At 44.6% G+C, this 21,895-nt stretch overlaps 1 protein-coding gene across 1 annotated transcript in view; it reads left to right on the top strand.

Moving 5' to 3' along the window:
- The window catches only part of nlgn2b (neuroligin 2b), a 233,898-nt gene that overhangs the window by 136,500 nt on the left and 75,503 nt on the right, over nt 1-21,895 (top strand). The window contains exon 5 of the mRNA XM_034177805.1: nt 4,671-4,820. Within this exon, the coding sequence (XP_034033696.1) occupies nt 4,671-4,820 (150 nt within the window). The remainder of the gene's footprint in view (nt 1-4,670; nt 4,821-21,895) is intronic.

Below are 21,895 nucleotides of genomic sequence, written 5' to 3'. Positions count from 1 at the left end.
GTGACTGTGGTTCCAGCTCTCTTCAGGTCATTGACCAGGTCCTCCTCATGTGCAGTTCTGAGCTTTCTCAGAATCATCCTTACCCCACAAAGTGAGATCTTGCTTGGAATCCCAGACCGAGGGAGATTGACAGTCATCTTGTGTTTCTTCCACTTTCTAAAAAATAATCATAACAGTTGTTGTCTTCTCACCAAGCTGCTTGCCTGTTGTCCTGTAGTCCATCCCAGCCTTGTGCAGGTCTACAGTTTTGTCCCTGGTGTCCTTAGACAGCTCTTTGGTCTTGGCTATGGTGGACAGGTTGGAGTATGATTGATTGAGTGTGTGAACAGGTGTCTTTTATACAGGTAACAAGTTCAAACAGGTGCAATTAATACAGGTAAAGAGTGCAGAATAAGAGGGCTTCTTAAAGAAAAATTAACAGGTCTGTGTGAGACAGAATTCTTGCTGGTTGGTAGGTGTTCAAATACTTATTTGCAGCAGTAACATACAAATAAATTATTAAAAAATCATACATTGTGATTTCCGGATTTTTTTATTTTTTTATTTTTTTGATTATGTCTCTCACAGTGGACATGCACCTAAGATGAAAATTTATATATATATATATATATATATATATATATATATATATATATATATATATATATATATATATATATATATATATATATATATATATATATAAACTTCTTCTTATTTAAAGTTATTAGTGAGCAGGTCTAAAAAAACTGCTTTCTTGTGGGTTCTGTTGTGGGGGGGGGATCATGTGCTGTGTCAGGCGAAAACTTTTCCGTTCAAATCAATCCAGATTTCCATAAAGCAATGAATGAGTGGAGACTGCAGAGATGAAAAGTAAAACTAGGCAGTTTCTAGTGGGAGGTAAGACATTACGCTAAGAATGGGTGTGAAAGTGGGAGTGGCATCGATATTCAGGAGGATAGTGTCACATTAGGAGGGAAGTGAATAAAGTGTAGGAAACGAGCTGGGCTGAGTTAACAAAAATAAATAAATTGTAATTGTAATTTAAAAAATCAAACATGAAAAAATATCTAAGTTATAAGAAGAAGAAGAAATGAGAGTAGAAACTGGTCTGATAATTGGTCTGACACTGATGATGCGTTCACATGTTGAGTGTAGAAAACCTGTCATGCATTTTCTTGGACAGTATTCTATTTGCAAAACACAACAGGGTTTTGAGATGTTTTGAAATTATGCAAAGCATCTAAAATAGCAAGCATTGGCTCTGATAGCTGCATAAAAGGTTTTTTAAATAATTTTTTTCTTTAGTTTTTTTTCTTTTTTTTCATTTTACTGATGCTGCAGTGCTTTAATGTTACACAAATTACTCATGTTTACCAGATATAAAAGAGGATGTCTCTGCACTTAAACAGTGCATCTGTCGCTGCCCATCTCCCCAAATCATTAAAGACAAAACAAGATAAAAACACCTGGTTTGTCACTGCAGCAGACAGAAAGAGTAGAACATTTTAAACTTTTGGCTGGAAGCGGGTGACACACTCACATTGAGTGGTTGTGGAATTTTCTGTCATCCTTTAATGGAAACCAACAGAACATCTGGTTTACCATCTGCCACTTCCAGCCAACACGTGAATATACCATCAAGATCGTATGGTCCATGTTGTTTAAAGGACAGTGCCATCATTTTTCGATCTTGGCTCTCGTTTTAGATGTTTTGGGGGCCGTCTTTTCACTCGAGACAAAAATGAACTTAGTCAGTGCATTATTGATATACAATGCAATCACTGCCTTGGACTAACTGGCTAATTCACGTAATTGGAGGGGCAATCAGAAACATTCACAGTAAACTACATCTTGTTAACATTAAAGAAGCAAAAAAGTCATTAAAAGTATCTGGTAGCATGGACAAGATCTCTGCAGAGGGAAATGTGTGTAAATGTACAGTAAAACAGCCAACGATACAGTTAGCCACTTACCTTCCCGTCTTAAATGCTGGATGGCACTGCTGTCCACGCAGTGATTGCAAGTCATCTGCTGACGAGGGTTGCATTCTTTCAGACCAAGCCCCTCACCGGCAATACAGACAGTGGAGGGAGACAAGAACATTTGCAAGTCACCAAATACATCTTGAACCTCCTTTCCATCAATCATTTATAAATACAAACAGTATTTTATTGTTTGGTAAATCTGTATGGACTACGCAGTTTTAAAAAAAACTGATTCACTGCTACAAGAAGAATACAGGTGAGGGAAGCCATCAAGACACCTGTGAAGGAGTTATAGGTTTCTGTAGATGTGCTTGAAGAACCTTAGATGTGCTTGGAGGCTTAGGCTGGTGTCTCCCATGTGCCTTCTGGCAAACTGTAACAGAATTTTTAGGTCTTCTTTTTAAGGAAATTATGCATTTTTTCAGAATCATTCCACGTGTTTTTTGCGTAGACCTAGTCAAAGGATGTTGCCTCATCAAGAAAATTCCATGGTTCATTTGGTTGGCGTTAGCAAGACACGACTCTGACATGTGCCACTCTTATGTCACGTGATTGTGAGTGTGGATGATGATGGATCGCTGACATCACTTCTCCATCTTCGTCGTCTTCATGTTGGCGTAACTGAACGCTTTCAATTGACCTTTGGAGAAATCGGCAGAAGTTCTCAATGCACCGCAGAAGAAGAAAAAAAAAATTGCCGCGTTTGTCCGTATCAAATGTGCAGTGTGTCACGTCCGCATATGTGTATGCGAGTGTGATTGCGAGTGACGCACCCAAGTGCACGTGTAACCTGAGATTCAGGTCGTGATGCAGGCGGGTGTGCAAATACGTGAGTAGAATTTGTTACCACGGCAACAGGCTTTCGGTGAATCTGTGCAATGGAATGGATGGTGCAGTTCTATTAGCGAGAAGCAGTTACCATAGCGACTCAGCATCGCAGCTGCCTATGCAAGTGCGTGCATGTGCGTGTGTGTGTGTGTGTGTGTGTGTGTGTGTGTGTGTGTGTGTGTGAATTCAGTGTGAACTTGAACATTCATGAACACATTTTGTTATATACAACATGTTTTATAAATTTTATATTTATTTATTTTAGCCTCACTGTCCTTTTTTCTTTTTTCTGACATGAGCCTCTTTGCTTTTCATCTCCTTCCCCTCTCGGTCCTGCCTCCTTTATCTCTTGTTCTCTCTCCTCCTATCGCTGTGCCATCTATGAGAGCCGATGCTCGTCGGGGTAAACAGATGTTGTGGCTGTTATTTATGTTTCCACTTGGTCTGGCTTTCATACAGATTATGCACAGGCCGTGCACAGTGCCGACTCTCGGTCTAACTGGGCTGCATTGGCAGCTCTTTCAGCCATATCAGACACTCAGACCGTACCACAGACGCCATGTCGGGGGGGCTTCTGCTGAACCATGGCAACGCACTAATGAGAACATAGACACCAATAACACAGAGAAATCGACTGCTCCTCACATGGAGAGGAAAATAAGACTTTAGGGAGATACCAAATCCCTGCACATCTCAAGAGGAAGCATCAGAAAACGAGATGCAAACTGTGCGCCAGGTGTGGCTGTTAGTGTGTTCATTATGATAAAGTGGTGACATCTACCCCCCCAAACACCCCCAACAGTTCCTCTTGGACTTCTTTTCAGAGCTTGAAAAGATGAGTCTTTACCTTGGAGAAAAAAAAAAAAACGTGGTTTATCCAGCGTTTTTGGACCTGCACATTTATTTTCTTTTTTTTTCTGTGTCTTTCTCACACTTTCTCTGAAATGTCCTATTTTCAGGCTTAACTATATAAATAAATACAGCCCTTTATGCTGTATGGGTGAACCTGAGAACAGGACAAACTGTCCTGATTTTGATTTATTTTTTCTTCTTCTTTTCAGTGATGTGTTTCCATGACGAGTGTCACTTGTTTTCTATTCATTCACTGTTTTCCAGACGCTTGTTTATCGGTTTGCTGGCTTTATTTTCTGCATCAAAACAGTATTAATATTCACAGCTTCAAAACAGAAAGGACTTACGGGATGGACTCTGAATGTGTGTGTCCCTTTCTTCATAACTGGGGAGCGCTACAGAAAAAAAGACAAATTTGTTACTCATACTGAGAAAATTAGACTGCCAGCCTGTCCTGGGTAAACCCCGCCTCTCACCCAGTGACAGCTGTAATAGGCTCCACCTCCCCCATAATCCTTAATTGGAATAAGCTGTTCCAAGTTCCAAATACAATGGAATGCAGCACAAGGTCTAGACTAGGGTGGGCGACAAGGTCAAGGCAGTGCAGGTTTTCCTGACAACTAATCGCCTTAGCAGATTGTTTTACTCTCAACTTAAAGTCCAGATCAGGGGTGGGCAACTTGTTCTAGAAAGGGCCAAGAGGGTGCAGGTTTTAGCTGCAAAGAAAACCTGCACCCTCTTGACCCTTTCTGGAACAAGTTGCCCACCCCTGGTCCAGATCATCTGTGAAATCACCTGTTGAGGAGATCACTGTGGCGGACCTTCATGGCACACTTTACCATACCACCCTCTTCAGGGCACTGGTGGCGCCATTGCACCCGGTGACTCCTCCCACCAGTTGAGGAGTCAGACATCTGGAGAGTCACTTGACATTAAAAAAAATCATGCAGAAGTGTCCTGTCGGTCACGTGAATGCACAAGTTAATGAATGAATAGTTACCAACGCATTTATGTGTCCTGCAGATATTCGGGATCGTCGTAAGAAGCCGGTGATGCTGTTTATCCACGGAGGCTCTTACATGGAGGGATCAGGAAACATGTTTGACGGCAGCGTCCTCGCTGCCTACGGAAATGTCATCGTGGTCACCATGAATTATCGCCTCGGCGTGCTTGGTAAGTTTGCTGTGAAACGCCTCACTGTCACATTATCAGGGAGCAAATTTGTACCAGCTGGACCAGCTGGCCGAGGAGGCTTGACGTGACACTTCACCTTGACCCTTTCCAGCCAGAGATGTGAACTGTACCAAAGACACATTCTGACAAAATGTGTGTTTTACAAATGGTGAGAAAGCCCACTTTGTGAAAGCCTGATGTCTGGAAAAATGTCACTTTGTGAATAACTGTCAGTGACTGTATGTCTGTTTTAAATCATAAATGAAAGAAAAACAAAAGTGTGAACCAGAAGGTTTTTCAAAACTGCTTTTAAAAGGTCTTGCAACTGTCATAGTGTGGAATCTGGGAGAAGCACCGGCACCAGTGGGCCTCAGGGCCTCTACAGGGCTCACCACCATCTCTTAGGTCCTGCTAGATGTTCCAGGCTAGACTTGGGGGCGAGTAAGATGCTTTTAAAATGATTCTTAAAGTAATGATTCAAAAATTAGATTTCCTTCCTCTGTACTTTTAATGAAATACCCACAAATGTAACAGTGTCCAGCAACTTGTAATTTAAAGCTACAGTATGTAGGATTGAGGGGCGTCTATTAGCAGAAATGGAACACGGCATTTAGAACCATCTGTTCATTAATGCATAATTACCTCAAACAACAAACCAATGTATTTTCATAAACTTTCATTGATTTTTCATTTAAGCGGCCCCCATACGGGAGCGGGCCCCCTCATGGAGGCTGCCATGTTGCACCACCATGTTGGTGTAGTAGCCCAAAAGGGACAGATTTACTCTTTCTTTCACATTTTGCAGTGCAGCTGGAAGGCTGAAGAAAGAAGGAGTCCATGGTTGCTCGTCTTTATACTGTCCGCTGGTTGCTAGCGCAGGCTAACCCTTGTTTTTGTGAAATAGACGATCCTACAAATTCTTTCTCACAAGAGGAGGAAAAAGTGAATGAATCCTTTTCACCAAAGAAATGAAAACATGAAGGGCAACCAATTTGTGGCCGGTGGGTGACTGCATAATGCAGTATGCAACCTCACCACTAGATGATGATAAAGCCTACATATTGTAGCTTTAAAAATAAATGAATAAATAAAAATAGCATGATGGTGCCAAGAGTTGTGGGTGATTTTTTAATAGTTTTTGTTATTTCTGTGGTACAGCTTCATTTTGTGGCAAAATGGTCCATTAGAACTTGTAGAAAGTTGTACTTTGAAACGAATTTGATACCAGATTTAATGCAAAATGATCAACAACGTGACACATAAATCTTTTTTTATTTGGTAGTGACCTTGTCGGAGTGGTAAGTTCGTAGGAAAATGGATTTTCTTGCTTTCATCTTTTTTCTCCGTTAACATTTTTTAAAAAATGGTGGGTTTTTTCTCCATTTATATTGTGTTACTTTTACATTTCCTTTTAGACATCTTCACTTTGTATCCATTTTATTGTCGCTACGGTTACACAGTGGTTAATGCTCTTGCTTCACACCCAGAAGGTTATGGGTTGGGTTCCACCAAGGTCCAGTTTCTTTCTAAGTGCATGTTTCTCAGCTTTCCATCTCCCTGCAGGTTTTATGTTCAACTCCCAGCACTCCAATTCAGTGACAGTCTTCAGACTCACTGTAAAAACATTCACCCAGTTTAAAACCACATGAGGGTGGAAGCTGGTGTGGCGCAGAGACATCATTCCCATCAGGATGCGGCAACAAAGACATTCAGTTTTCAGATGCCTGTAACGAAACATCACAGGTGATCTGACTGTCACTTTACGCCTCTTTAGTCGATACAAAGATGATGTTTGTGTTTGTGACATGAAGCATCTTAAATATTTCTTTTATAGTGAAGCCTGTATCCTATATGTGTAAAGGGAAAGTGTCGGCACTACAAAACAGAGACAGGCATAAATGATGAGTATCTGAGGCGAATTATGACACAATGGCATTGACACAAAAATATGTTCAAGACAAAAGCAAGTAAGGAGTTTATTTGAAAGCCTTTAATGTTTATTGTGCTTTATTTATCCTTTATTCTTTGGCGCAACATTTCCAAACTTAGATAATGAAGTCAGAGACGAGTTTGGATGTGCTGTCAGTAAAATAATGTCTTTGCCCTTTTGTGAGAAAACATCAAATGTGTCATAGAAACGGTTAATATCATAGATGACATACAATCCCAGTGCTCAGCAACTGTTTCAAACACATGTTTCAGAGCTAAAGCAAAGTTCTTCCAGGTGGAGTCGCCGGCTTTCGATGGCTTTTAAGTCGTGTGACTATCTGAGAAATTGTGGATGAGCCTGGACATGCCAGAACATGTCCTGTGAGGCTTCATCACGGCGTTGCCTTGCGCCATGCGGCACCGCCGCGACACGCGGAATTCCTCCGCACGTCTGTCTCAATGTGCCGAAAAAGTGCTGATGTCCACGTCTTCCGCAATTCCTGTGCTAGTCAGACGACGTCCCGGATAAAACACAGCGTCCAATTTAGAAATGAACGGCACATTCCACTGTTATAGGAGTTTTTGTCATGGAAAGAGGAGCGGAGGAATTCCGCGTGTCGTGGCGGTGCCGCATGGCGCAAAGCAATGCCGTGATGAAGCCTCACAGGACATGTTCTGGCATGTCCAGGCTCATCCACAATTTCTCAGATAGTCACACGACTGAAAAGCCACCAAAAGCCATCTGAAAGCCATCTCAAAGCCGTCCTGTGAGACCAACACGGAGGTGGTTTTGTGCCGCGCCATGAACGGCTCCGTGGCGCATCCCTCCGCTTCTCTTTCCATGAAAAAAACTCCTGTAACAGTGGAATGTGCCGAAAAAATACTGATGTCCACGTCTCCTGCCATTTTTGTGTAAGTCAGATGACGTCCTGGATCAACAAAGCCTTCACATTGGAAATGATCTGATTGATTGAGCCTGTTGATGGGCACTCGGAGCGCGGCGCGCTCTCAGCAGCTGTGGGCGGTCTTTAAACCGGCTGGAGCACTCCTTAATCTGTGTAATCCTCATAAAATCATCCCTAAAAGCCATCTGAATTTTCCGAATGGTGTCCACCTGGAGGACTCTCACAGTTTCTGGAAAAAATTGATGCAGCAAAGCTCCAAATCGTTCAGACATTTATTCGCAATAAAAATCCGACGAGAGGGGTGGACCACTGCTCACTCAAAGCCTGCCCACAGGCGAATGACGCAACCGACAGGCGTGAAAAAATTCACGCATGCGCACGAAGGTTCAAGCAAAGATTTTCTATTGAGTTCAGGTCTGGAGACTGACCAGGCCACTCAGGACCTTGAAATGCTTGTTACGGAGCCCCTCCTTAGTTGCCGTGGCTGTGTGTTTGGGGTCATGGTCATGCTGGAAGACCCAGCCTTGACCCATCTTCAATGCTCTTACTGAGGGAAGGAGGTTATTTGCCAAAATCTTGCAATACATGACCCCATCCATCCTCCCTTCAATACGGTGCAGTCGTCTTGTCCCCTTAGTACAGGGGTGGCCAAGTTCGGTCCTTGAGAGTCACCTTCCTGACACTCTTAGTTATCTCCCTGCTCCAACACACCTGAATCCAATGAAAGACTCGTCAGCAGACTTTTAATGAACCTTTCATTGGATTCAGGTGTGTTGGAGCAGGGAGATAACTAAGAGTGTCAGGAAGGTGGCTCTCGAGGACCGAACTTGGCCACCCCTGCCTTAGCAGAAGGGCACCCCCAGAGTATGATGTTTCCACCCCCATGCTTCACAGTTGGGATGGTTTTCTTGGGGTTGTCCTCATCCTCTAAACATGGTAAGTGGAGCTGATTCCAAAAAGCTATATTCTGGTCTCATCTGACCACATGACCTTCTCCCATGCCTCCTCTGGATCATCCAGAGGGTCACTGGTGAAATTCAAACAGGCCTGGACATGTGCTGGCTTGAGTAGGGGGACCTTGCTGCCCTGCAGGATTTTAAACCATGGCAGCATCATGTGTGACTAATGTAATCTTTGTGACTGTGGTTCCAGCTCTCTTCAGGTCATTGACCAGGTCCTTGTGTAGTTCTGAGCTTTCTCAGAATCATCCTTACCCCACAAAGTGAGATCTTGCATGGAATCCCAGACCGAGGGAGATTGACAGTTATCTTGTGTTTCTTCCACTTTCTAATAAATAATCACAACAGTTGTTGTCTTCTACCAAGCTGCTTCCCTGTTGTCCTGTAGTCCATCCCAGCCTTGTGCAGGTCTACAGTTTTGTCCCTGGTGTCCTTAGACAGCTCTTTGGTCTTGGCTATGGTGGACAGGTTGGAGTGTGATTGATTGAGTGTGTGAACAGGTGTCTTTTATACAGGTAACAAGTTCAAACAGGTGCAATTAATACAGGTGAAGAGTGCAGAATAAGAGGGCTTCTTAAAGAAAAATTAACAGGTCTGTATGTGTGAGCCAGAATTCTTGTTGGTTACTTATTTCATGCAGTAAAATGCAAATTAATTATTTAAAAATCATACAATGTGATTTTTCTGGATTTTTTTTAGATTCTGTCTCTCACAGTTGAAGTGTAACTATGATAAAAATTACAGACCTCAACATTCTTTGTAGGTGGGAAAACCTGCAAAAGTGACAGGGGGTCAAATACTTATTTTTTCCACTGTGTGTGTATATATATATATATATATAGAGAGAGAGAGAGAGAGAGAGAGAGAGAGAGAGAGAGAGAGAGAGAGAGAGAGAGAGAGAGAGAGAGAGAGAGAGAGAGAGAGAGAGTTTTTTTAGAAACTACAGAATTGTGTGTGTGTGTGTGTGTGTGTGTGTGTGTGTGTGTGTGTGTGTGTGTGTGTGTGTGTGTGTGTGTGTGTGTGTGTGTGTGTGTGTGTGTGTGTGTGTGTGTTGTCTCTGATGTCTTCCCACAAAAATACATACAGTATTGTTCAGAATAATAGTAGTGCTATGTGACTAAAAAGATTAATCCAGGTTTTAAGTATATTTCTTATTGTAATTTTTATGGTGTTGGGCCTATATATCACATACCAGGTATCATGGATCAGTTTGGATATGTCAAAATACTTGAAGAGGTCATGTTGCCTTATGCTGAAGAGGACATGCCCTTGAAATGGGTGTTTCAACAAGACAATGACCCCAAGCACACTAGTAAACGAGCAAAATCTTGGTTCCAAACCAACAAAATTAATTCCTCGCAGATGTGAAGAAATCATGAAAAACTGTGGTTATACAACTAAATACTAGTTTAGTGATTCACAGGGTGTTGTGTGGGCCGCGGGATTTTGATGGGCTTGTCGATTTGGTTATACGCTTAGACAACCGTTTGAATGAACGCTGTCGGGAGCAGGCCAGGGGGCGTGGCCAGGCACGAGCCGTCCCTCTCCCTTCCGGTTCCGAAAGGGTGCCGTCGTCCCCACGCTTCACTGCCAGAGAGCTCCATGTGGCAACAGCTCCCCCTGCTGACGACGCTATGGACACGAGCAGGGCCAAAATGAAAGCAAACCTCAGACAAAGGAGGCTGGCCCGCGGGGAGTGTTTTTTCTGTGGCTCATGTGAGCACATGCAGAAGGACTGCCCCAAACGGTCAAACTACAATGCCCGCCCTTAGAAACTGGGCTAAGGGTGGGCCATAACACACACGCGGGGAGGCCCCGCAAATCTGCACGAATCCCAGTAGCGATCCTGAGTGGGGATTTAACCCATCACGCCCCAGCACTGGTAGACACGGGGTCGGAAGGGAATCTGCTGGACAGCAGATGGGCAAGGGAAGTAGGGCTCCCCCTGGTGGCTCTGCCATCACCATTGCAGGTGCGGGCACTAGATGGCACCCTACTTCCATTAATCACACATCAGACACAGCCCGTGACCTTGGTTGTGTCTGGGAATCACAGGGAGCAGATCGTGTTTCACGTAACACCTTCTACCTCCCGAGTGATTTTGGGGTTCCCATGAATGGTGAAGCACAATCCCCGGATTGATTGGCCGTCTGGGGGATGTGACGCAGTGGAGCGAAACCTGCCACCGGGAGTGTTTAGGATCCTCGGTTCCACCCGGCATCACGGCTAATGAGGAGGTCAAAGTCCCCCCCAATCTGTCGGCGGTGCCAAAGGAGTACCACAATCTTGCTGACGTCTTCAGCAAAGATCTGGCACTCACTCTTCCCCCGCACCGACCGTACGATTGCGCCATCGATTTGATCCCGGGCGCTTTCTTTTTCGTGGGCAAAAAAGACGGCGGACTCCGTCCATGCATCGACTACAGAGGGCTGAACGAGATCACGGTTCGCAACCGATACCCGTTGCCTCTGTTGGATTCGGTGTCCACGCCCCTGCATGGAGCCAAAATCTTCACTAAACTCGATCTTAGGAATGCGTACCACCTAGTTCGGATCCGGAAGGGAGACGAATGGAAGACGGCATTTAACACCCCGTTAGGTCACTTCGAGTACCTGGTCATGCCGTTCGGTCTCACGAATGCCCCCGCGACGTTCCAAGCCTTGGTAAATGACGTCTTGCGGGACTTCCTGCATCGGTTTGTCTTCGTATATCTGGATGATATACTCATCTTTTCTCCGGACCCTGAGACTCATGTCCAGCATGTACGTCAGGTCCTACAGCGGTTGTTGGAGAACCGGCTGTTTGTGAAGGGCGAGAAGTGTGAGTTCCACCGCACTTCTTTGTCCTTCCTGGGGTTCATCATCTCCTCCAACTCCGTCGCCCCTGATCCGGCCAAGGTTGCGGCGGTGAGAGATTGGCCCCAACCAACAAGCCGAAGGAAGCTGCAACAGTTCCTCGGCTTTGCAAATTTTTACTGGAGGTTCATTAAGGGGTACAGTCAGGTAGTTAGCACCCAGACTGCCCTGACCTCCACTAAAGTCCCCTTCACCCGGTCGGATCGGTGCGAAGCCGCGTTTAAGGAGTTGAAACATCGGTTCTCGACTGCACCAGTTCTGGTGCAGCCTGACCCTGATCGCCAGTTTATTGTCGAAGTGGATACCTCTGACTCAGGGATAGGAGCCGTGCTGTCCCATAAGTCCAATAAGGTTCTCCATCCTTGTGCCTATTTTTCCCGCAGGTTGACCCCAGCCAAGCGCAACTATGACGTGGGCAATCGGGAACTCCTCGCGGTGAAGGAGGCTCTTGAAGAGTGGAGACACCTGTTGGAGGGAGCAGCGTTGCCCTTCACGGTTTTCACGGACCATCGGAACCTGGAGTACATCCGGACCGCCAAGCGGCTGAACCCCAGGCAAGCCCGCTGGTCTCTGTTCTTCGGGCGCTTTGACTTCCAGATTACATACCACCCCGGGACTAAGAACCAACGATCGGACGCACTGTCCCGGGTGCACGAAGAGGAAGCCAAGGCTGAGCTGTCGGATCCAACCGAGACCATCATCCCCGAGTCCACTGTCGTGGCCACCCTCACGTGGGACGTGGAGAAGACCGTCCGGGAGGCCCTGGCAAGAAACCCGGACCCGGGGACCGGCCCTAAGAACAGATTGTATGTCCCACCAGAAGCCAGAGCTGCCGTCTTGGACTTCTGTCATGGGTCCAAGCTCTCCTGTCATCCCGGAGTGCATAGGACCGTGGCAGTTGTCCAGCAGCGCTTCTGGTGGGCGTCCCTGGAAGCCGACGTCCGGGACTACGTCCAGGCCTGTACCACCTGTGCCAGGGGCAAGGCAGACCATAGGAGGACCACGGGCCTCCTCCAGCCCCTGCCGGTGCCTCATCGCCCCTGGTCCCACATCGGCCTGGACTTCATCACGGGCCTCCCGCCGTCCCAGGGCAACACCGTCATCCTCACGATAGTGGACCGGTTCTCCAAGGCGGCCCACTTCGTGGCCCTCCCGAAGCTCCCGACGGCCCAGGAGACAGCAGACCTCCTGGTCCACCATGTCGTGCGCCTGCATGGGATACCATCGGACATCGTATCGGATCGTGGTCCCCAGTTCTCCTCGCAGGTCTGAAGGAGTTTCTGTAAGGAGCTGGGGGCCACTGTGAGTCTCTCGTCCGGGTACCACCCCCAGACAAACGGCCAGGCAGAACGGGCTAACCAGGAGCTGGAGCAGGCCCTTCGCTGCGTAACCTCCGTGCACCCAGCAGCCTGGAGTAACCATCTGGCCTGGATCGAGTATGCCCATAACAGCCAGGTCTCGTCTGCTACCGGCCTCTCCCCGTTTGAGGCGTGTTTGGGGTACCAGCCCCCATTGTTCCCGCTTGTGTAGGGAGAGGTCGGAGTGCCCTCGGTCCAGGCCCACCCCAGGAGGTGCCGCCGGGTGTGGCGGACCGCCCGTTCTGCCCTGTTGAAGGCTCGGACGAGGGCCAAGGCCCATGCAGATCACCGGCGTTCCCCCGGCCCCTGCGTACCAGCCCGGGAGGTGTGGCTATCTACCAAGGACATACCGCTCCAGGTCGAGTCGCCAAAACTCAAAGACCGCTACATCGGGCCGTTCACCATCCTCAAGGTCCTCAGCCCGGCCGCAGTGAAGCTGGCAGCTGCAGCTTCACTGCGGATCCACCCCGTCTTCCATGTGTTCGTTTAAAACCCCATCGCACCTCACCACTTTGCACCCCTGGACCTGCACCGCCTCCTGCCCGGATCATCGACGGGGAGCCGGCATGGACTGTGCGTCGGCTCCTGGACGTCCGTCGGAAGGGCCGGGGTTTCCAATACCTGGTGGACTGGGAGGGGTACGGACCCGAAGAACGTTCCTGGGTGAAGAGGAGCTTCATCCTGGACCCGGCCCTCCTGGCTGAGTTTTACCACCGTCACCCGGACAAGCCTGGTCGGGCGCCAGGAGGCGCCCGTTGAGGGGGGGTCCTGTTGTGTGGTCCGCTGAAGAGGAGGTACTGCTGGCCCACCACCACCAGATGGCGCCCTGCTTGGAGTGCGGGCTTCAAGCACGAGAGGGCGTCGGAGCAACGGAGAGTGACAGCTGTCATTCATCATCTGCACCAGCTGTCACTCATTTTCCACATCACCATAAAAGCCGGACTACAACTCCACCTCCCCGCCGAGAAATCAGCAACCAAGAGGTAACCTTCTCTGCAGTAATTTCTCTGCTAACTAAACTCTTCTTTGCAGCCATTTGCCCTGTGGTGTACTTATCAGAGCTGGAGTAAGGGCGTGACCGCGACGACTTCGCATCACGCTCCATAGCAGATAAGTGGTTACACAGGAGCTGCACGAGTGTGTGATTGGAGGTGGAGGTGCTCCCTCCTTACAGAACATTGACTGTGAGTGGACTACTGAGTGTGCGGATTCACACTCACCTAGAGTTTCTCTGTTCTCTGCCAGCAGTACCAGGGTCGACAGCCGAAGGCAGAGGCCACCTGGGGACTCGGGACTTGGCGGCTCCGGTGTTCTTCAGGCCCGTTGGTGGTGGAAGCTGTGTGGGAATCAGCTCTTCTCTCGCCAGAGGTCTTCTATCTTCGAGCCTGCCCACACGTCACCTGGTGTATAATTGGCAATCCAAATTTCTGTCTGTATTCCATTGTGTGTTTCCACAACATTAAATTGTTACTTGTTGGCTTATCCATTGTCCGTTCCTTAGCGCCCCCTGTTGTGGGTCCATGTCACGACACCTTCCCAACACAGGATTGCTAAAAAGCAGTTTGAACATAACAGTTTTGAGTTTGTAGCGTCAACAGCAGATGCTACTATTATTGTGATCACCCCCTTTTCTACTTTTTTTTTTACTGTTAGCCCAATTTCATAGCCTTAAGAGTGTACATATCATGAATGCTTCGTCTTGTTGGATTTGTGAGAATCTACTGAATCTACTGGTACCTTGTTTCCCATGTAACAATAAGAAATATACTCAAAACCTGGATTAATCTTTTTAGTCACATAGCACTACTATTATTCTGAACACTACTATAAATAGATAAAACAAAAATAATACTCTACCACAAGTACAGAAAGCATTTGCTATTGAATAAATAAATCGATTGTTTAAAACATGATTTTGTTTCTAAGAGCACTGGCTTGGTAACTCAATCACTAAATGATTCTACAAACCTCATTCAGTTCAAACATTTCACTTATATTTATGAGCAAATTGAATATTTTGACAGTTTTTATTCTTGTTTTAAACATTTCATGGATTAAATTTATCTGGTGCATTTAAATTTAGCTCGTTTTATTGAGGTTGTCGTGGTGATATGACCTTTTAATTTGATGAGTTACGAGTTGATAGTGTTTATTGTTTTTGAGTTATTATTGACTAACTGAAGGAAATGATTCATCTATCTATCTATCTAGTGAGATAAGAACCGTTATGCTCAGAGGGGACCGAGCTTTTTGCTGTTGTGGCTCCAAAGATGTGGAACGAGTTTTCGCTCCACATCAGGCAGGCCTCTTCAGTTTCTGTTTTTAAAACTAATCTTAAAACCCACTTTTATGTACTGGCTTTTAACCCAGAATGAGATTCTCGATCTGCTTTGGTTGTTTTAACTGTTTTTACTTGTTTTAGTTTTAATTTTTTTTGGGGGGGGGGGGGCTTTTTTTAATTTGTACTTTGTGGTTTGTTAACTTTAATGTGTACAGCACTTTGTTTCAGCTGCAGCTGGTTTTTTTTAAAGTAAGTATAAATAAATTTAAAGTATAAATAAAGTTGATTTGATTTGATTTGAACAAACGATCCTATCTGTGTCAGTCAGTCATCAAACGATCTCGGGTCCTAACTGGGAAATTCAAATATGTGGCAGACAAAATCCTTCAGGACTAAAAAAGTCACAGTCAGGATAACAGGGTCAAAGGTCGAGGGCAGGCAGAACAACAGTAAACCGGTTATCTAGCCTTTCTACCTACCCAAATACCTACTTTCCTTCCTTCCTTCTGATCTGCCTACCCACGTATTCATCTACTTTCCTTCCTTCCTTCCTTCCTATATACTTACCTCCCTTCGTACCTACCTACCCATCTTCCTTCTTTCCTACCTTCTTCCTCGTATCTGCCTGTCTACCAACTTACATACCTCCTGCCTTTATTCCTTTCTTCTGTCCTTACTTACTACCTATCTACCTATTTTCCTTCCTTCCTTCTGATCTGCCTACCCACGTATTCATCCTTCTTATATACTTCCTTCCTTCCTACCCACCCATCTTCCTTCTTTCCTACCTTCTTCCTCATATCTGCCTGTCTACCTACTTACATACCTCCTGCCTTTATTCCTTTCTTCTTTCCTTGCTTCCTACCTACCTGTTTTCCTTCTTTCCTTCTGATCTGCCTACCTACTTATTCACTGACTTACCTTCCTTCCTATGTATGTATACAACAACCTTCCTTCATTTCATCCTACCTACCTTCATTCCTTCCTATATACTTACTTTCCACCTTTCCTACCTACCTATGTACCTCCTCCCTTCATTCTTTTCTTCCTATCCACCCATTTTCCTTCCTACCTCCTACTCATTCATCTACTTACCTTCCTACACATATGCACATACCAACCTTTCTTCTTTTCTTCCTATCTACCTACCTATTTCCTTTCCTTGCTTTGTGTTTAACTAACTACTTACTTACTTACCTGCCTACTCACTCACTCAGTCACTGATTGCGTGTTACAGGGTGCTACATGCTTCAGCCTAATATCTAATTAAACCTGAGTTATTATTTCTCCTGCCAAAGCCGCTCAGACTTAACCAGCTTTACCGTGCATCTGTTATTCCTGTGCAGCAGGGGTTGCATAACAAAGCCCAAACATGCATATTTACTGGTGTTTTATTAATACCCATCCCTGCTGAGGAAACAGCCAGGATTTAAGTCACTACTTCACAGACTGCACAGACCACCTGACGCCTTTGGTGTAAATTCAGCCTTTAAAAGCACCGAGAGGAAACGTGGGCTTGCTGGCTGTATTTCTGGATTGAGATCCATTGTGTTTGCTCGTTCTGTCGGTTGGGTGCAGTGCGACTGTGTGAGCTGCCGGATATCGGTGCAGTCAAGCATTTGCATTCGCTGTCCTCTTTCTGGAGGTGTTTGCACACAAACTATCTGTCAGTCACTGCGGTTGCCAGGTTGGGTAATCAAATCCTGTTTATTGCATCACGCCTGTTTCAACATATCAGAATAATGATAAATAGAGAAATGGAAGTAGTTTAGGATGGTGTCCAGGAGTTGCACAGAGTATTAGCAGATGGTAACTTGATCCACACTGTTATTGACAGTGTCGGTGGCGCGGCACCCAGACAAGGACAAACAGTTTTTGAAATGAGGACCTGCAAATGCACTTTTGTTCTGCCTCATTTAAGCCATGCAGAGCGTAAATATTGTGTTGCATATTTTCATATTACATCCTCAAATCAGAAAAAGTTGGGGTGATGTGGAAAAGGCAAATTAAAAAACAAAACAAAAACAAAACTAGACCACCGTGTTCGTAGAATTTCAGAAATTTTCACAAAAATTCCACAAATTTTTACCTTGGAAAAAATTTTCAAGGCCAAAGTCATGTTAGAAGTGACTTTTCATAAACTAAAAAATAATACTAAATATAGATCACAAGGGCCTTTCAATATCATCCACAAAATCCACAATATTGATCAGATGCAGATCCAACTTAGACTATTCACCGAGAGTGCCAGTTTGCACCTTACTTTCAAATATGACAATGATTGAGGCACGTTTGATTAAGTTATAATGTAAAATATACATTAAATGAGCTTTTCAATATTAAATTCAAATGTCCACAATATCCACAATCCTGATCAGATTGTGACCAGATTGTGATCCAGCCCAATTGTCATGGTTACCCATTGGATATGGGAAAATATCACACCGGAAATCAGCCAATCAGAGCACGTAGCATCGCAGCCATATAATAATTACTTTTACTTCATGTTTTGTGTGGTCAACTTCATTTCATTTGTTAATATACAGCCTTTCCTGCATTTTAGGCCTGCAACACATTAAAATAAATAAAGAAATAAATAAATAAAAGTTGGGATGTGGGCAATTTAGCTTTATTAATGAGGATAAAAATATTAAATACTGATGTTATTTCAAGCATGTGATGTTAACAGGTGATTGTAATCTTGACTTGGTACAAAAGCAGTATCCATGAAAGGCTGAGTCACTGAGGAGCAAAGATAAGCAGAGGATCTCCAGTTTGTCAGTAAATGTTTAAAAAGAATGCGCTTCAAACAAAAGTGTTTGCACACGTGCCACTCTACAATTCATAAAATCATTAAACAATTCAAGGAACCAGAAGAAAATTTAGTGCATAAAGGGCAAGGGCATAAGCCTAGGATGAATGGCTGTGATGTCCAATCAAGAGCCATCATTCATCAATAACTGATATAACCATATGGGCATGGGATTACTTTGTGAAATGTTTGTCAAGCACTATAATATGGAATTCCATTCACAAATGCCACTTAAAACTGCACTGTGCAAAGCAGTGTTGTCTTCTGTGGATTCTGTGGCATCTGGGTTGGACCATCACAGAGTGGAAACATATATTGTGTTCAGATACATCAGTATTCTGGATCTTTTTAAGAAGGGAATAGACACGGTGTTTTCTAGACCAAAGAGGGAAAATGATCATTCAGACTATCAGCAACAAGTCTAAAAGCCAGGCAAAGGGTCTGTCAGAATAACGCCCTGGTCCAGCGCCCTTGGCAAAGGTAATTTACACTTCTGTGATGGCAGCATTAATGCAGAAAAATAAACTCAGATTTTTGAACAACATACGCTGCCTTCAAGTCCACACCTTTTCCAGGGATATCCATACATTTTTCAAGAAAAAAAAAATACAAAACAACATTGTGCACACATTACAAAGGCAGCGGATACTGGACTGGCCTGCATACGGTCTTGACCGGTCCCCAATAGAGACTGTGCGGAGAACTTTGAAACTAAAAAAAAATGCAACAATGATGATCCTGAACTGTTAAACACTTTAAAACATGACTGTAGAAAGCTTCATTGTTTTATATCCTCGGTGTAAGAACCTCTTAAGTGTTGTGAGAAGAAATGGTAACATTACAAAGCTGTCAATGCTTTAGGGTCCCAACTTTATATGGGATGTGTTGCAGGTCTTAAATGCAGGAAAGGATGTATATTAACAAATGATACTACACAAACACGAAATATCTTGTGCTCATACTGTCTGCAAAGCAACAGTAGTCAAAGGAAAAGTCAGAACCACTGCGTTTGTTGAAGTTTTGTTTGTTTGTTTCCATATCATCCCAACCTTTTATGATTTGGAGTTGGAGAATAATAATACAATAACATGCTTTTGGAGGGCGGTATGCATTTTCAGAGGCCCGACATCCATGCCCAGTCGCCCAAAATGACAGATATTCACCTGTTAGACAAGGGCAAATATCTGTCATTTTGGGCGACTGGGCATTGACGGAGGGACTCAGAAAATGCATACCGCACAACAAATGCATGTTATTTGCGTTATTATCACTTACTGAGAAACACAACACGTAACACGTACATAAAAAGTTGGCTCACTTTAACTTCTGTCGTTGGCTGGCGCACGCTGCTCTCCAAATTCGGCAGTGCATCCTCATCAAGGTGGCTGCTTTGGCTGCTGTTCATTGTCGTACTATCCATGAGAAAATCATCCGGAATATCCATATTGGGACCAAAACACACACTTCTCGCCTTTTTATGTTTTCCTCTGCGGACAGTTCTTGGGCTGCCCGCGCGCTATGATGTCATTTGTTTACGCACAGCGGGCGGGTTTAGCCAGGTAGTGTACGATACCGGCCTAGCAACACCTCGGTAAAGTGATAATAATGATAAACTCCTGCTGCATGTAAAGGTCTGTGTACTTACTGTAGGTATTTAAAGGTCAGTAGTATTCTAGTATTCTGTGTGAGAGCCCACAAACCCATCACGCACTTGGTGTTGTGAAAGTGTCGTGACACGGACCCACAACAGGGGGCGTAAATGAACGGACAATGGATAAGCCAAAAGTAACAATTTAATGTTGTGAATCACACAACGACGTACAGACGATAACAATATAGTGACTGTCAATCATACACCAGGTGACGTGTGGGCAGGCTCGACGATAGAAGACGCCTGGCGAGAGAAGAGCCGGATCCACACAGCTTCCACTGCCAACGGAGCTGAAGAACACCGGAGCCGCCAAGCCCTGCGCCCCAGGTGGCCGCTGTCTTCAGCAGTCAGACCCGGTACTGCTGGCAGAGAACAGAGACAGTCCTGATGAGTGTGAGGTCGCACACTCAGTAATCCCACAGTCTGTATTCAGTAAGGAGGGAGAACCTCCACCTCCAATCACACACTCGTGCAGCTCCTGTCTAACCACTTATCTGGATGGGGTGTGAAGCGAAGCCGTCGCTGATCACACCAAACGCCAATCCCACAGATAAGGACACACCACAGGAAAACGGCTGCAAAGAAGTTCAGATTATTACTCAATGTTTTGAGTCAGCAGAGAAAATTACCTGATTGGTAGTTGATTTCTCGGCGGGGAGGTGGAGTTGCAGTCCGGCCTTTAAGGTGGTGTTGATGATGTGGATGAGTGACAGCTGATACTGATGACAAGTAACAGCTGTCACTCCCGGTTGCTATGACGCCCTCTCTTGCTTGAAGCCCGCACTTCAAGCAGGGCGCCATCTGGTGGTGGTGGGCCAGCAGTACCTCCTCTTCAGCGGCCCACACAACACTTGGACCAAGTCTGAGTTTTCTCAAACCAAAATGCAGGTAAACTAAATCCAGTGAGTCGAAATACTTTAGTCAGTACCACATTCAAGTTGTTCAGAATGACTGTCATTACACATAGAGGTGTATTTATGAATAATGTCTCTCTCTCTCTCTCTCTCTCTCTCTCCTTTTACACTTACTGTAATTTGTTCTGACTTTTGGACTAGTTTGCACTAATCAGATATTTCAGATTGGTATCAGTCTGATTTTGGACAAATCACTGGCTCAAATATGGAAATTAAAAAAAAAAAAATCCAAATCTGTGTGCCTTGCACATCTGAGTATGTTCATGTCTGTTTACGTTTTCCTTTGTGGGAGTAAAATATTTGTTTTGCTGTTTTAGGTAGTGATTTATTAGATGGTTAGGTTAGCAAAAAACATCCAGACAAATGTATTTTTGAATTGATTTAAAACAGAGAAAAAGGTATTGGCTGGGTATTAGTATCGAATACTGAAGGTTTCAGTATCTGTATTGTATTGGACATTAAAATGTGGTATCATGCCCTCCCGAGTGAAAACATTGTTGGGGTTATTTGAACTTTTGGACCAATTATTTTCTACTGTATCATGCTGTAATTGTCACATTTCCTGCTGACAAAGTCCAGCTCCAACAGCATAGATCAAAGACTGCTGGTTGTGTTGCTGCAGTTATTAAAAAATTCCATTGTAATGAAGAGACATGATGGATGGGGAAATAAAACATAAATCATATGAAAAGTGCTACCTAATGGGTGTACCAGACATGGCATGTGAAAAAATAGACTCTGGACAGGTGCTGATGGAACCACAGGCATCGACTTGAATGGCTGTGATCCTCTCCGACGGCTACACCAGCTGGAATTTAGGTTGCAACTCATCCTGGAGTTGCCTCTTTCAGTCATTTATCAAAATCCACCTGCACGTGTCATGCTAATCTGATAAGAAATACTGCTGTTACTTTCAGCTGACGTTACAAATTCACAGAACCTTCTTCTGGGAAGTGGCATTGATGTGCAACGCAATCACACTTTCTCACGAATAAATGTACATACACGACAGCGTTAAATGCGTTCATCTCTTCTCAACGTTAGATTCATCTGGCGCATTGCTGAATGCTCTGGATGTGATCCTGCAGCTCCTCAGTGGTGTCTGCTTCTTCTCCAGTGGGCTTCTTTGGGAATCAGCTTCATCCTCCAGCTCATTGCTGCGATTTTTCTTTCTCATTTGCAGTGTTTGTTGTGTTCACCGTGCGTGCATATACAGGTGCTGGTCATATAATTAGAATATCATGAAAAAGTTGATTTATTTCAGTTATTCAATTCAAAAAAGTGAAACTTGTATAGTATATTCTTTATTACACACAGACTGATATATTTCAAATGTTTATTACTTTAATGTTGATGATTATAACTGACAACTAATGGAAAATCCCAAATTCAGTATCTCAGAAAATTAGAA

This window comes from Thalassophryne amazonica, chromosome 9 (assembly GCF_902500255.1).
Source record: "Thalassophryne amazonica chromosome 9, fThaAma1.1, whole genome shotgun sequence".
NCBI classification, from domain to species: Eukaryota; Metazoa; Chordata; class Actinopteri; order Batrachoidiformes; family Batrachoididae; genus Thalassophryne; species Thalassophryne amazonica.
The sequence above is the reverse complement of the archived record's forward strand: the minus strand, read 5'-3'. Positions and strand labels throughout refer to the sequence as shown.